Genomic DNA, 15,825 nt, shown 5'->3' with positions numbered 1-15,825 from the left:
CGAAAGTGAAGCATCCATCCATCCATCCATCCATCTATTTACTAATCCGCTGATCCTCACGAGGGTCGCGGGTGTGCTAGACTCTCTCCCAGCTGTCTTTGGGCAGCTGAACTGGTTGTCAGCCAATCGCAGGGGACACACAGACAAATAACCATTCGCGCTCACAATCACACCCAGAGATCATTCAGAGTGCTCCCTTACCTTTCCTTGCATGTTTTGGGAATTTGAGAGGAAACCGAAGTACCCGGAGAAAACCCACGCAGGCACAGGGAGAACATGCAAGCAGGCCGGTGCCTGGAATCGAACCCTGGACCTCTGCGCTGTGAAGTGGACGTGCGAACCAGACGACTGCCACACCACCTGAAAGTGAAGCAAAATGCTAAAATACCTTAAAGACGCTTGTAAATAAGTACCGGTATTGCAATTGTGATATTAAGTGGGATTTAGAAGCATGATAAGTGACAGGATGAGCATTTTGTTCTGTATGTTGTATTTTTGTCGATATTCTGTATAAATGCAATCTGAAGAAATGAAAACATTGGTGTTGTTCTGTGCAAATATGTTTCCTCTGTCATAGTAATGATACCTAGCCTGTCAGGAGAATTATGCACCAGATAAGTCATCCGCTCTGGCCATGTCATTAAAGTAATCCAATACCACAAATAAAGACACGATTAAACATTGATTTGGAATGTGATGGACAAGTGATGTGCCTTTTTTTTTTTTTTTTTTTTTTTTTTTTTGCTTTTATCCATCCTCTGTGAACAGATTCAAATTCCCCTTGGTTGTTACTGTGTCAGCTCTAATCGACTGGTGAGCTGAAAAGGACAACCCCACCTGTCTCCTACCGTCAGCTGAGATACGTCACCCCCTTGACCCCGCACGGGTGCAGCGGGTATTCATAATGGAGATTCTGAAATGTGTCGAAGTCTGCGTATAGCAACAGTTGTGTTGTTTTATCGAATGTTTTCACAGAAGTCATATTGAAGGTTCCACATACTATAGGTTAAAAAAAATAGGTGGCTTCTGCCGGTGTTCAATGATGCAGAGACTGTCAATTCTTGTTCCTGAAATGGTAATAGCAGTGCTGCACCCTGAAGGCAGCATGGAATGTCACACAATTTCTTTAGGGGAGATCTTTTAAAACATGAACTGATCTCGGGAGGGAAGTCTGACGGTTGTGAATGCTGCTGGTTGTCTTTCTATTTTTTTTCTCCCCGACGACACAATTGGGTCTTAAAATGGTCAAATGTGTGAAAGAATTCCCCCCAAAAATTGTTCCATGTGGTTTGTAGTGATTTATACTGACTGGCCGATGAAATCACAGAGTTCTTGAAAAGTCACACGTATAGTGAGTCATGTAGAATGTATTTTAACTCAGGTGTAACTAACTACAGAGCATGGTTCTTTGCCCTTTACAAGGCTACATTCTTCAGTACAGTACAGTGTGCATTCACATTTTGTCACGTAATGGCTCATTGTATCCATCAGTGTTTTGTGTTCTCAAATCCACTTTGTCAACTTTGTCTGCCCTCTGAGTACGATGGATGCTGAGCAGACAATAGCCTGGATTCCCTGACCAGTTTAATAGGATAGGCAGGCATTAGCATTAAGATGCTCCCAGCATTCAGGTTTGCCAAATCCACTGTGTGGCACCCTGGGAGCTACACAGTGGTCGATTGCTTATTTGTGGACTTTTTTTTCCAGCACCTTTTGGGGAAACAACTAAGGTGAAGTTGAATGCATTAATGCTTGTAAATTGTGGTAATGTAGATGTAGCATTTTAGAAACGTGATCCTCAAAGATTTCACACAAATGTTTTGTTATTTTTGTATCTGGTCCATCTTACCGGTAGTTTGTTCTTACATCAGTTGCATTGCTGTTGTAGTTACCTGTTTTCAAATTGCAGATTTGAATCTCAATGTTTTCCGCTTTCTTACGCTTTCAACCAATCAGACGAGAACAGCCTCGTCCCTGTGTGCTGTTGCCGTTCTCCTTCCCCTACTCCCCCCGGTGAGACTCGGAGCCCTCCGCCGCAACCATGGTGGTGATGAAGATGAAGTTCCCCTTTCAGAAAAGGGTAAAGCTGGCTCAGGGACTGTGGCTCCTCTCCTGGTGTGCCACAGTAGCTGGGGCCATCACCTTCACCCTTGGGTGCATCCTCAAGGCAGAGCTACGCAGAAGGGCAGAGGTAGGCCATTTATTGTTTCTGATTTACAGTGTTGCACAAGCATTTGCGTTTTTGACATTTCGGCACTTAACACGGGAAACCATAAACACTTGTACTTAGAGCTTTTGTAGAAGTGCTAATATTATTATGTCCATTGGACAAAATATCACGTGCATCAGAATTTGCCAGGCCGGGATAAGCTTTGGACCTGATATAGGAATTGTAACAAAAAAAAAAGGGTAAAATGTCAACCAAGCTTAATTTAAATGTCACATTAAAATCTTGTCCTTCAAATGTGGAGGCCATTGACCCACTTTGAATCCTTATTCATTATCTGATGAGCCATATCCTGATCATCTTAATCACATTAATCCCTCAACTTTAACAGGATCGGTTTTCTCTTGTCTTTTCACGTGTATTTTAATTACAGCATACTTTGCGTTGATATATTTCAAATGCACAACAACAGCTGAATATATGCAAACCATCCCATACGTAATGAATTTTAACAGGATGACTTTATTTGACAAACATCCACAAGCTACTGTAAACGTAGAAGCTTCCAAATAAACATTTAACTCAAACCAGAAATATGGACCAAAAATTTTTTTTTCTGGTTTGATTTATGCTCAACAGTCTTGAATTTATAAACTGGAGTATGGTGGCTTTTGGAGTCCTATGATTTCATTCTATTTTATGTGACTCTCGTACAGGTAATGGATAATGCAGACATACATATCGTGCCCAACACCCTCATGATAGTTGGTCTGGCCTCCTTGGGTATCAACTACTTTGCATCAAAGATCTGTCAGGATGCCCTGGACGCTGGCCGATTTCCTCGCTGGAAGACCTTTTTGAAGCCCTACTTTGCCGTCTCTTGTTTCTTCACTGTCCTCATGCTGCTAGCGGTCATCATGAGCTATGCGATGAAAGGCAATCTGGAGTCTTCTCTGAAGGTGGGCCTGAGAAATGGCATCCGCTTCTACAAAGACACAGACACCCCAGGACGCTGTTTCCAGAAACAGAACATCGATCGCTTGCAGATGGACTTTCAGTGTTGTGGAAACAACGACCACAAGGACTGGTTTGAGGTCCAGTGGATCAGTAACCGCTACCTTGATTTCAACTCCAAGGAAGTGAAAGTGTAAGTCATGTGTGTGTGTGTGAGATGCATTACACAATGGATGAAATGGATAATCAGCAAACGATTCATTTTCCCAGGCGCGTCAAAAGCAATGTGGATGGCCGATATTTGGTCGATGGTGTCCCATTCAGTTGCTGTAATCCCACTTCTCCTCGACCATGCATCCAGTATCACCTCACCAACAATTCCGCTCATTATAATTATGAGTATGAAACAGAGGAACTCAACATCTACCTGCGGGGCTGCAGGGAGGCCCTGGTCAACTACTACATGGGCCTGATGAACACCATTGGGGCTGGAGTACTGTCAGTCTTCCTCTTGCAGGTATTTCGAGAGAGATACCTGACAATAAAGTGTGCAGAGTTGGTGATTGATTGTTGTCATGCACAAAAAGGATCATTTTTATTCCTGATGCCTCCTCATTCCCAGGGTTCCGTGCTGGTGAGTTTGCGCTTCCTGCAGACCGCTATGGAGGCTGTAGCAGGGAATGAGAACACAGAAATTGAGACTGAAGGATACTTACTGGAGAAGGGACTGAAGGACACCTTCATGGAGTACTTTGATCCTGTTCTCAAGTTTCTGTTGCTGAAAAACCAGGTGCAGGAGGGCACTCCTGCAGGCACAACAGCCCCAGCTTCCTCCTAAACATCGGGGTTGGTCACGCATGTGTATATACTTTTTACGAAGGGAATGAAAAACATTAAAATCCTGAATAATATCGTCTCCTTCCTAAAATAGTTGCCTATGTCATTTATTTATTTATATTTCATTCATGTTTTTATTTTTTCAGGAAACATAAAAAAATCGAACCAATTAGAATGATTTGTTTAGCAGGTTTTAGTGGAAATGGTCAGTATCCTGAAAAGATGTTAAGGGCAAACAATTTTGAGTGGTCAAAATATGACTTTGCCCATTATTTTAAGAAGGAGATGATATTATAGTTTGAAAATGTGTTTGGGGGGGGTGGGGGGGGATAGAATTTGTATTTGCAGTGGACCATCAAATTAAAGTACATCAAGATATTTCACATTCCTCTCCAAATTGTATAAAGTGAATCTATGTATTCTCTATTGAATGCATGCCTTGCAGCAGAATATAGACAAGAAACATGTATTTTGCTCCTTTTTTCAACTACACCAATTGAAACATGAATAATACAACTCAAAATATCTCAACACATTACAGTACTATGTAAGAATGTGTCTATTGAATGTTTGTCTCTTATATACATGGTATTTCTTTGCATTTACAAAAACACACACACACACACACACACAACCACTGTAGTCAGTTTTGATCATTATATTTGTGATTCCCTTCTGCTCTACTCCCACAAATACTTGTAGTTTCTCCAAGCCTACAGTATGCTCACCTACAGAGCCTACAGGGCTCACCGCACACACATTATGCCACCAAGTAAAAATGTTACAAAAATGTAATAATAGTAATAATAATAAATATAATACACAGGTCATTTTTGCCATCTAGCGGACGTGCATTTAATTATTCTGGCTGTCGCTATAAGTCTCTGATATGGATAGATGAATAAATATACATTATTTATAACTAGATGTGCCATAGCACAGTGGTTTGGAATCATCATTACAAAAAAAAAGTACTGATTCAAGTATTTTTGTGGGGAAAAGTAGAATAACAGAGGGGGCTCAAGAATTAAAATTTGAATGTCCTACTATACAGTAGACCAGGGTTGTCAAACTCATTTGTGTCATGGGCCACATTGTAGTTACGGTTTCCCTTGGAGGGCCGTTATGAATTTTGGGAAACCATATAAATGTTTAATCACCTCCACATATTACATACACAGCGCACAACAAATTGATGGATAACTAATTTTAAAATCAGAAGTCAAGAATAATGACTGTTATTGTGGATTACATATGACAATTTGAAATTTTGGTTCAGACTTTAGCAAGCATCATGGAACTTGACATGCTAAATTTGCTTTCGCGGACCACATAAAATGATGTGGCGGGCCAGATCTGGCCCCCGGGCCTTGGCTTTGACACCTGTGCAGTAAACTCATTTATTCCAGCTGTTACTTTGATAGTTATAATTCAAATGTATTTCAATTTCATTTCCTTTTTTAAAAACTATCAGACATGTCATGCATTATGTCTGGCTCCTGTAATGGTGAACAATGGGATTAAAAAAAAAACAGATTAAACTACTTCAGTAATGCATTGGAAGCCATTAAGAGTGTCTTCTAACGTGACCCCTCTGTTAGACCTGTTAATCTCATTTGTTAATACGACACCTGCTGCTCTTGCAGTCTTAAATTGTAACTGCATTACAGAACTAATTCTTCTTACTGTATTGTGTTGTCGTATAACATTGTAAATAAAGGTAACAATAATACTGTGCTGTAATGAAATAAATCAAAATGAGTTGTATTTCCTAATGGAGAATAACAAAGTCTAAATTTGCTGTATTGGGAGACTCACCAGTCATTCATTAAACGTTTGAGTTAGGTCATTTTTTTTCTTCTCTGACTTCATTTTATGGTGTAATTAATTGGAGACAATTGATAGCTATTTGATTAAAAAGGCTTTTATAAAACATGTTTGGGAGTCTGTACTGACCAAATTCCAGTTTACAATCTCCAAAAGAGATCCAAGATTTTGTCCTCTATTTTTTTATGTCAATTTCAATCTACCCGGATAATATGATGATGATGATGATGATGATGATGATTATTATTATTAAGGGAAGGCATTAGCTGGGCGTATCGTACAGTTCAACATTCACAAATGTTTGGCCCTCACTGGGATACAAGGACATTTTTTGAACCCGTTTGAGTCCTGCTGACGAAAAAAAAGTTTCATGGCAACTAGTTGTTGGAAAGATGTTAGTCAGCATCCCTACAACATGAGCAATTAAGTTGCTCTTGAGCAAGACCCTGATCCCACTGGTCCCGAGTTGAAGATGTGCAACACTGCACACTCCTTTTGCTCTGATAAGCTTTTTTGTATGTACAGTACAGTATATGTGTTATCCGGTTTCGAGGTGGTCAATGAAATCAGAGTATGATAAATACGAAATATACAAATTAAAAATTGTATACGTTACAATTTGATGTACAGTATTATATTTCTTTTATTCTATATCGGTGCGTATTTCCACTTTGACTCCGTCTTACTGTAAGACTATATCGGTTTACTTCATCTGACTGCATAATTATAGCTGCAGCGACGTCAGGATCATGTGATATATGACGTCATGTCCACTGCCTACCGGAAGCAATCTGACTCTATTTTCTATTCGTCATTTCCGAATCAATTTAGTCTACTTTTGAATCATTCCGTTAAACCACACGCTATGCGTTTATTTCGGGTTATGTTGTAACGTGTTCTGTTACATACAGTTTTGAACACGATTTTTGGCTTTTGAACGGCGCTGTCACGCCCAGTAGTGAGCCGTTCAGAAAAAAAACGATTCGTTCGTCACTCGAGCGCTCGGTAACAATCGTGCTTGTCCGGAAAGCTAGTTTGAGACGAGCTGTCGGCGAGGTAGTAAATCAGTGGTATGCGAAAGTGTCTAATGATTTAAGCTACCTTACTTCATGCCCACAGACGACAGAGGAGTGGAGCAACAACTACACTCAAATTGACAGGTTGGTCGACCACTACGAAATACTGCTCTTCCACTAGCACTTAACAGTTTAGGCGGCATGCTAACATCATTAACGCTAATAGTTTTAATGTTGTTTTTTGTTGTTTGTTTGTCTTTTTAAGTCTAAGTCCTGCCAGCTGGGTGAATGTTATTGAAGTAACATGAAAAGATTGTTTTGTACATTCTTGGCACCTTGTTTAGAAACCTTAAATTGATTTGAGTCTGAATGCTTCATCCTTGGAACAATTGTGTGACCGTGTATGGACATACTCGGTAGAATTCGTTTCCCAATGTTTATCTCGCTAGCCATTGTTGCCGGCCTTAAATAACGCTTCGCACAAGTTAGCTGGTAGCATTATGGCGATGAACTAAGTCCTGTGGAATCCCTTGTTGATGGGCAGACGAACAGTGACACATTGAGAATAAACGATAAATCCACGTCAACAAGTTATCATTGCTCAACCGGGGTGTTTGTTTACGTCTCCATGTCGACAGTTAAAGAAATATAAGTTAGTTAATCAACTGGAAAGGGTGCTTCCCTGTTTTGAAATAACGTCATCGCACAACTAATCGTCATAGCCTACATCAAGCTTTTTACTGCGGTCAGGCCAGCCTCCACTCGAAAAATTGAAGTCAAGCCAGCCGCCACAGGGATTGTTAATACTCGGCACAATACTACGGTAATGTGCCGCCATCGAGCGGCATTTATTAGCGTTGGTATTATCGGGGAGGCGAAACAATTCTCTGCTGGAAGGGGGTCGACTTGAGTCAGAACGTTTGAGAATCCCTGTCTTAAATAATGCACTGATATGCACGCAGGTTTTTAGTGAAACTCAAGACCTCTCTTTGTGTTTCAGATTTGAGATGGAAGGAGATGTGTGTAGCTTCCCCCCAGAGTCGTCAGATGACCACTCACAAAGAGGAAGTGTAGCTTCTTCTGCTACACTCTCCCACTGTATGTGCAATGTATAAATCATCATGTGAAATACTCATCAGGACATATATCTTACATGTATTTTAACTGTTTTCCTCGCAGCTCAAGATGTGCTCATATACCTGTTTGGTGACAGCGTGGTACACTTATCAGTAGAAGGGCTCGGCAATGTTACTGTGCAGGAGTTGGGTCGTTCTGTTCGAGAGGCTCTTCATGTTCCTGAGTGTGCACAGGATGCCTTTGCCTTCTGGCTGTCTTCTCCCCTCCTTGGTAACAAAAATATACTGTACAGACGTACATCCTTGTCAGCTCTGTCCTTAATTTTTTTTATTTACAGAACATTTGCCTTTTTTTCAATGTTATTTTAATCCATCCATCCATTTTCTGGGGCATGCTGGAGCCTCATCCCAGCTGTCTTCGGGCAGTAACACTGAACTGGTTGCCAGCCAATCGCAGGGCACACAGGGATGAACAACCATCCGCGCTCACACTTGCACCTAGGGACAATTTTGAGTGTTCAATCAGCCTGCCATGCATGTTTTTGGAATTTGGGAGGAAACCGGAGTACTCGGAGAAAAGCTACGCAGGCAGGGGAGAACATACAAACTTAACACAGGGAGGCCGGAGCTACAATCGAACCCACGGCCTCTGCACTGTGAGGTCGACATGCTAACCAATCGACCATTTTTAAGTGAGAATAAGAACAAGAATTCAGAATTTTGAGACTCACTAATAGCTGAGTTCTTGTAAATTAAACAAAAACTAAAATGTGGCTTTGTCCAACTTTCATTGTTCTGTTCTCATGCTTTTAACATTAACTTGAATGACTTTTTTTGTGAACACACAACTTATTTGCAATTACTGGGCCACCTTTGCGGAAGTGTAGCACAGAAGTGACAAAAAGAAAATATTTTATCTGAAGAATTATTTTTCCAAACCAAGTGTGACAACAATTCCAAGACTCGTGTCACAGCAGGTGTTTAAAGTCAAAACTATAAGTTTTCCTCTTTGAAGTTAGCTGTTGAGTCTGGACAGAATAGGGTATGAACTGTGAAGACATACCTACATGCTGTACAAAGACTATAACTTATGAATCATATGAGGGAAAATGAAATGCTAATTGAGAATTTTTGTAATTTTAACTGCTTTATATTTTCCTACACACAGGAACTTAACAAATACAAATGTATCCGATTATCTTGTGTGCCTCTTGTTTTCTTCAACAGAGCTGCAGTTAAAGGCAAGGCACCAACCGTACAAGGTGTGTCGCCAGTGGCAAGACTTGCTGTATCGCTTCACGGAAGCCTCAGAGGAAGACATTTCACAAGGTGAAATATTGGGCCCAAAGCCTTTATTTATTTTTTTTTAGTCTTGTGTTAAATGCTGAAATCACATTTCAACATTTTTAATGTTGAAATGTGATTTCATGCTCAGAATGAAAAAGGATAATAGTGTGAATGTGTTTCAGAATTTTTACATTCAAATATAGATACATAAAAAGTGACTTTAAGTCTTTGTAAAAGTAGTATGACAAGTCTATCCAATTTACTCAGTAATATCACCTCACCTTCATGCACTCAAGGATTTCCCCTTTTCACTCTTCAGATGAGCCCTGCCTCCAGTATCGTCGGAACGTGTTTTATCCTAAATTTAAAGAGCTGCAGGTACTTCTTGATCTTTATTCCCAGTGAAGGATGGATGGATGGACTTTGTGTGTGTGTGTGTGTGTGTGTGTGTGTGTGTGTGTGTGTGTGTGTGTTTTATTTTTGTATTAAAATCAATGTGAATAGCAACACGATTCAGTTTTAATGTCTCTTTCTGTTCAATCAATCACAACCATGTGCTTCAGATAGAAGATGAGGGAGTGCTACGACTTTTATATGAAGAAGCCAAGCACAATATCATCACTGGACGATACCCCTGTGACCCTGAACACTGGGCCTCTCTTGGAGGCTTATCTCTTGCTCTTGATGAGGGGACAGGCCTGGAAAGGCAGAAATTGACCTCTGCTATACGGTAAGTAAAGGCTGGGGTATTAGCAGTCAACAGATGTTTTCAGGCTTTTCTGCTATGAATGAGTCTTTTGTCACGATTCAGAAATGCCACCTCACACTTGCATTTGAATGGACTAATCTCCTGTCCCTCAACGCAGATAATGTTCATCCATCTGATTAGGGTACGCTCTGTGCTAGTGGCCAGCCAATTGAAGAGTCCCAAATCTGATTATCAATTGCAACTTGCCTCTCGCACTGGGTGAAAGCAATTTGAGGTCCACAAAATTTGAGAGTCTTTGCGATAATTGTCCTATTCATTGACTGCATTCATATGTTTCAGAGACGTTGCTTTATCGCCACAGATACACATCTCAATTTAAATAGTTAAGTATTGTTGTAAAAAAAAACAACAAAAAACAACACGTCCTTTTCCTGTACTCTATTCGTACAGCTGGATCTCGCTGCATATACAAAGGTAATTTTTGTGATGAAAGATCATGTGATAAGACATGGTATTTTTTTTAACATGATGATGCACATGGAATTTGTCATGGCTATATAAGTGGTGACAGACGGTCGGCCGCTCATGAAAACTAATTACAGAGCGCGCACACTCCCTTGGGCCCCGTGATGGAAATGCACAGACATTTTGGAAAAAGGCCAACACTTTTTGTGTGAGGAGTAGGGTTTGCCTTTTTGTGCAGTCACCACTGCATCATTCCACTATTTTCTACAGATTTCAAGTATCAATGGATTATCTTTTTCCCTACAGTAATGCATTCTGAGGGTGGGATTGAGGCACTAAAATATTAGAGGCCTGACACATCACTTTAACACGGGAATTTTTGGAATAATTTTGTGTTTTTAAGATAATAATACTTAACTCTCGACACAGGCTAAAATAGTATTCATTTTATATTTGTGAGGAGTAAATTATTTTTTTTTGTCACAAATAGTTAATAAAACTGTAGTTTTTCCACTTCCCCACTGGATAATGCAATTCTCCCTACACTCAGAAGACTGTACTGCGATGCACTTGCCTAAAAAATTATATCTATGTATGTTATTAATGGAATACTATACTGTATATGAAAATATCCGGGGCTGAGTGCCTGGAGCAATGTTTGTTTATTCAAATACAGTATAAGATAAGATAAGATATCCTTTATTCGTCCCACAATGGGGAAATTTACAGTCCACAGCAGCAAGATAATGGGGAGAAAGAAGAAAAGAAAACAAACACCGTTCAATTAAGTGCAATATAAGTGTTCTATCATTGATCCTGAATTCATCCACCCGCAGAGAGAAGAAGCTGTCTTCTTTCCTACCGGCACATGTGGCCATGGCGAGTGGAGGTTTGTTCTCCACGCTGAGAGGGAAGTCAAGCCGTCAGGCAGGGTTGGAGCAAAGTCTCTTGGAAGAGTACAGAAAGATCAACATATCTGGAGAATGTCAGCAAGACTCAGAGCTTATACATCAGTACCTGAGAACATGTCACTCTCTTCCTTATTATGGGTAAGAGATCCTTTCATTAAAAAAAAAAAAAATGGTGACATCTCAGAGAATTGACAACTTTAGGAACTGTTCAAACAGGTGTGCTTTTTTTGATGGGGAGATTGACAAACCTGCCCAAGGAATCCTGCAGAGAGTCAAACGCAAAGCTGTCGCAGTCGGTATCTCGCTGGAGGGAGTTTATGTGATGGACGTCAAGGACAAAGTGGGTGCTCTTTGTTTGTCAGCTTTGAAATACATAAGGCACTTTCCATTTCCCACCCGTAACACTGACTGCTCTTCTTGGATATATGTCATTGCAGCATGTGCTTCTCGGCCTGCGCTTCTATGAGCTTTCCTGGGACCACAGCTCCCCCGAGGAGGAAGGGGACTCGCACATCTTATGGCTTGAGTTTGATGGCGACGAAGATGGTACTCCAGTTAACAAGTTGCTGAAAATTTACTCCAAACAAGTAAGTATGTTATGTTGATTAATTTTGTGCAGGTCCATCATTATTTCATGGCTGGCAGAGTCCAGACTTCAATCGGTGTTGAACGTACTGACTGATGTCAAACACAGGCGTAGCACAAGCAGACACAAGTTTAAAAACAAATGAAAAAAACCCAACGTGTGTGTGTGTGTGTGTGTGTGTGTGTGTGTGTGTGTGTGTGTGTGTGTGTGTGTGTGTGTGCGCGCATACACAGATGTAACACAGCTGCACTGACCTCCAACCCTTTATTTCTTTTCTTAAAACTCACCTATTCTGCAGTGATTTTAACCACTTTTACACATTTTTGCTTTGTTTTCTTTTTCAAAATGTGTGTTCGTGGTGAGGTGTTGCATAATTATCCCTCTATTACATCCTCCTGTCAGGTCTTGATTTCATCATGTGTAGGTGATGCATTCATGGGCCACACAAAATGAAGGCTCCGCTGAACTGTATGTTGTACATTTGTTGGTCAGGCAGAGCTCATGAGTGGCTTCATCGAGTTTTGCGTGGAGCTTCGGTCAGTGTCTGAGGGAGGAGCTGCAGCAGAAATAGATGGTGATTCAAGTCGGTCACAACAAGCCTCTGGCAAAGATGACGGTGACAAGCATGGACGCGGGGGACGGCGAGGGATGTTGCGCCGGCAGAGCAGCGTGGTGTGCAGCCGGGTCCATTCGCTTAACACCATAAACTATGTTGACAATGGTGAGTCTTCCTCCTCCATCACAATGCAGAGACGAGTCAGCATCCGAAGAGTTAATTCAACTTTTGTCTATTCTCTCTTTTTGTCTCTCCAGGAAAAGAAATCAAATGCTTAAAGCCCAAAAGAGCTGCATCCTTTTTCACGCGACAGACATCTGGGCCCATGTACTCTTCTGTGCAAGTGACAGAGAGCTCAGAGCAGGGTTAAGATTCTCCACCTGCAGCAATGCCACCTACTCACAAAGACCAAAACAGACCATTTAAAAAGACGTTTGACTGGAGATGGACCCAAAAACACACTAACACTGGACCAAGTGAGAGATCTTATGATGACCATATTTATCTTCTGATGTATATGTTTTGCATACATGTTAATGTGAACACCCAAGTGACTTGATAAGGATCACAAGTGCTGACAACAGCCTAACATACAAAGGAGAAAAGCCTCGTTGAAATAACTGCTACTGGTGACTATCGCGTGAACCTTTTTGACTGCTCTGCGGTGCTCGTGATCAACATTCAAAAACTTCTCTTCGGTAGAACAGCTGACTTACCTCGATTTCCTTTGCAACCCTCGATAACCTGAGTAACTCATTACCACCACAGCTATGCCTATTATGACCGCTTATCCTTACAAATTTCGGGAAACATCCTTTCAAGTCTCTTGTTTGCTTCGTTTTAAGCTGTCAGTGCCTTGTTCCAGAAGGTCAGCTAGGACACAAAACTATAGGAATGATTCATTCTTTTTTTTTTTTTTGTGACTAAGGCAGGTCAATCAATGTTTGCTGACTTGGGCACTATGTGATGCAATCAACAGCAGGTGACGTTCTCAGAATGCAAAAGTACAAGTTCACTAAACATTTAAACATAACATTTGCTTGATCGTGTCTTTTCATTGCAAAAAAAATGTAAGAAGCTGATGGGACTGGGCTTTTACATGTGCCTTATGTTAAACTGACCAAGAAATACTGACTTCATAGCACAGCAAACAACAAAACCTCACGAAAGGGGCATCAAACGGAGTAGACATCAAGTTCCGTCATTTCGAGGCAACCAACTCCATATTTGTACTTTTCTACGCTCGTATAGGTTTGATATGTTGTGTATCCAACCTGTCACAATTAAATGTGTTGTTACTAATTTTATGCATGTCACATTGTAGACTAGGCATTCCAATACGTGTTTTCATGAAAGATAAGGCTGCACTGTTTAGACATTTTCTTTGTTAGGGGTTGTACACAAAACTGGAGTCACGCGTTTCCTCTTAGGCAGTCACTTTGCAGAAGCTTGCAGAAGTGCCGTTCATGTTTTGTGTTCCGTTTGTTCCTTCAGATGGCTATCGTGTGCTGCAGCAGTCAATGGAGTTTGGCTTTTGTCTGACCGGTGCACTGTGTACTTTCGAAAGTATTTTCCACATTTAACTCACTTTACTCTGTAGGCAGTAGAAAGACATGGAATTGCTGTCAGTCATTCAGCCAGTCATTTCTTCTGCTTTTGATGATTAGCCTTTTTTTTTCCCCAACATTTGCACTTCATACTGAGTGAGTGTAAGAAGTCGTTGAGACCACGCCACACTTCAGAATAAGATATAAGTTACTGGCTTTTATTGAATAACACTGAATATATTATATATACACAATTTAAATACACTTTTTCAGATGACCATCCAGTGTCGTCTTTTGTTTTTGTTTATTTTTTTTAGCTACACAAGCTGGCAATGATAATGTCCTACTTAATGGTGCCGAAAAAAACAGCAGCTGAGGAGAAGTTGTGGTCAATTTTTTGCTAATAAAAACGACCATAGGCGTTTTGTATCGACAAAAATGACCATGAAGAGTAAGGTGTTTTTAGCCCCCAAAAAGGACCATGTATAGTAAGGCGTTTTTAACCGATAACTTGAACATGTATAGTAAGGCATTTTTAGCCGACAAAAACAATCATGTATAGCAAGGCGTTTTTAACCGATAAAATGACCCTGTATAGTCAGTTTTTAGTAGACAAAACAACCATGTATAGAAAGGTGTTTTTCGCTCCCAAAAACGACCATGTGGAGTAAGGAGTTTTTAACCAATAAAACTACCATGACAAAAACGACCATATACAGGAAGCCGTTTTTAGCAGAAAAAAACGACCATTTATAGTAAGGCCTTTTTAGCGCCCAAAAACGACCATGTAAAGTAAGGAGTTTTGAGCTGACAAAAACGAACATTAATAGTAAGGCGTTTTTAGCCCCCAAAAAGGACCAAGAATAGTAAGGCGTTTTTAACCGATAAAACGACCATGTATAGCAAGGAGTATTTAGCAGACAAAAACGACCATGTATAGTGAGGCGTTTTTAGCTCCCAAAAACAACCATGTGGACTAAGGAATTTTTAACCAATAAAACGACCATGTATAGTAAGACGTTTTTAACAGACAAAAACGACCATGTATAGTAAGGCGTTTGAAGCCCCCCAAAACGACCATGTATAGTTAGGCGTTTTTATCCGAAAAAAACGAACATGTACAGTAAGGCGTTTTTAGCCGAAAAAAATGACCATGTATAGTAAGGCGTTTTTAGCCGAAAAAAACGACCATGTATAGTAAGGCGTTTGAAGCCCCCCAAAACGACCATGTATAGTGAGGCGTTTTTAGCTCCCAAAAACAACCATGTGGACTAAGGAATTTTTAACCAATAAAACGACCATGTATAGTAAGACGTTTTTAACAGACAAAAACGACCATGTATAGTAAGGCGTTTGAAGCCCCCCAAAACGACCATGTATAGTGAGGCGTTTTTAGCTCCCAAAAACAACCATGTGGACTAAGGAATTTTTAACCAATAAAACGACCATGTATAGTAAGACGTTTTTAACAGACAAAAACGACCATGTATAGTAAGGCGTTTGAAGCCCCCCAAAACGACCATGTATAGTTAGGCGTTTTTATCCGAAAAAAACGAACATGTACAGTAAGGCGTTTTTAGCCGAAAAAAATGACCATGTATAGTAAGGCGTTTTTAGCCAAAAAAAACGACTATGTATAGTACGGCGTTTTTAGCTGAAAAAAACAACCATGTATCGCATGGCGTTTGTAGCCGAAAAAAACGACCATGTATCGTAAGGCGTTTTTAACACAAAAAACGACCATGTGTAGTAAGGCGTTTTTAGCCCAAAAAAAAATGACCATGTATCGAAAGGCGTTTTTAGCCGAAAAAACGACCATGTATAGGAAGGCGTTTTTAGCCGAAAAAAACGACCATGTATAGTAAGGCGTTTTTAGCCGAAAAAAAC

General features: G+C 40.4%; 2 protein-coding genes across 2 annotated transcripts; both read left to right on the top strand.

Annotated features, from left to right (window-relative positions):
- Positions 1-1,577: 1,577 nt before the first annotated feature.
- rom1a (retinal outer segment membrane protein 1a) lies at positions 1,578-5,042 on the top strand. Its single transcript, XM_019895222.1, has 5 exons — positions 1,578-1,730; positions 1,957-2,191; positions 2,884-3,314; positions 3,392-3,638; positions 3,744-5,042. The coding sequence occupies exons 2-5, from the start codon at positions 2,042-2,044 to the stop codon at positions 3,957-3,959; spliced, it is 1,044 nt and encodes a 347-aa protein (XP_019750781.1). The 5' UTR covers positions 1,578-1,730; positions 1,957-2,041; the 3' UTR covers positions 3,960-5,042.
- A 1,530-nt stretch (positions 5,043-6,572) lies between these two features.
- frmd8 (FERM domain containing 8) lies at positions 6,573-13,693 on the top strand. Its single transcript, XM_019895200.1, has 11 exons — positions 6,573-6,945; positions 7,802-7,899; positions 7,981-8,148; positions 9,105-9,206; positions 9,484-9,542; positions 9,728-9,894; positions 11,175-11,387; positions 11,466-11,589; positions 11,687-11,836; positions 12,328-12,556; positions 12,649-13,693. Exons 2-11 carry the CDS (start codon positions 7,809-7,811, stop codon positions 12,759-12,761), a joined length of 1,416 nt encoding a protein of 471 aa, XP_019750759.1. The 5' UTR covers positions 6,573-6,945; positions 7,802-7,808; the 3' UTR covers positions 12,762-13,693.
- The last annotated feature ends 2,132 nt before the right edge of the window (positions 13,694-15,825 follow it).

This window comes from Hippocampus comes, unplaced genomic scaffold, assembly GCF_001891065.2.
Source record: "Hippocampus comes isolate QL1 unplaced genomic scaffold, H_comes_QL1_v1.1 scaffold177, whole genome shotgun sequence".
Classification (NCBI taxonomy): domain Eukaryota; kingdom Metazoa; phylum Chordata; class Actinopteri; order Syngnathiformes; family Syngnathidae; genus Hippocampus; species Hippocampus comes.
The sequence above is the reverse complement of the archived record's forward strand: the minus strand, read 5'-3'. Positions and strand labels throughout refer to the sequence as shown.

Bases quoted from the DNA above. Each gene is read 5' to 3' on its own strand.
- frmd8 (XM_019895200.1), top strand. From the start codon at position 7,809: ATGGAAGGAGATGTGTGTAGCTTCCCCCCAGAGTCGTCAGATGACCAC. The intron at 11,590-11,686 runs GTGGGTGCTCTT...ATGTCATTGCAG, and splicing joins TGATGGACGTCAAGGACAAA to CATGTGCTTCTCGGCCTGCG. The intron at 12,557-12,648 runs GTGAGTCTTCCT...TTGTCTCTCCAG, and splicing joins CATAAACTATGTTGACAATG to GAAAAGAAATCAAATGCTTA.
- rom1a (XM_019895222.1), top strand. From the start codon at position 2,042: ATGGTGGTGATGAAGATGAAGTTCCCCTTTCAGAAAAGGGTAAAGCTG. The intron at 2,192-2,883 runs GTAGGCCATTTA...ACTCTCGTACAG, and splicing joins AGCTACGCAGAAGGGCAGAG to GTAATGGATAATGCAGACAT. The intron at 3,639-3,743 runs GTATTTCGAGAG...CCTCATTCCCAG, and splicing joins TGTCAGTCTTCCTCTTGCAG to GGTTCCGTGCTGGTGAGTTT.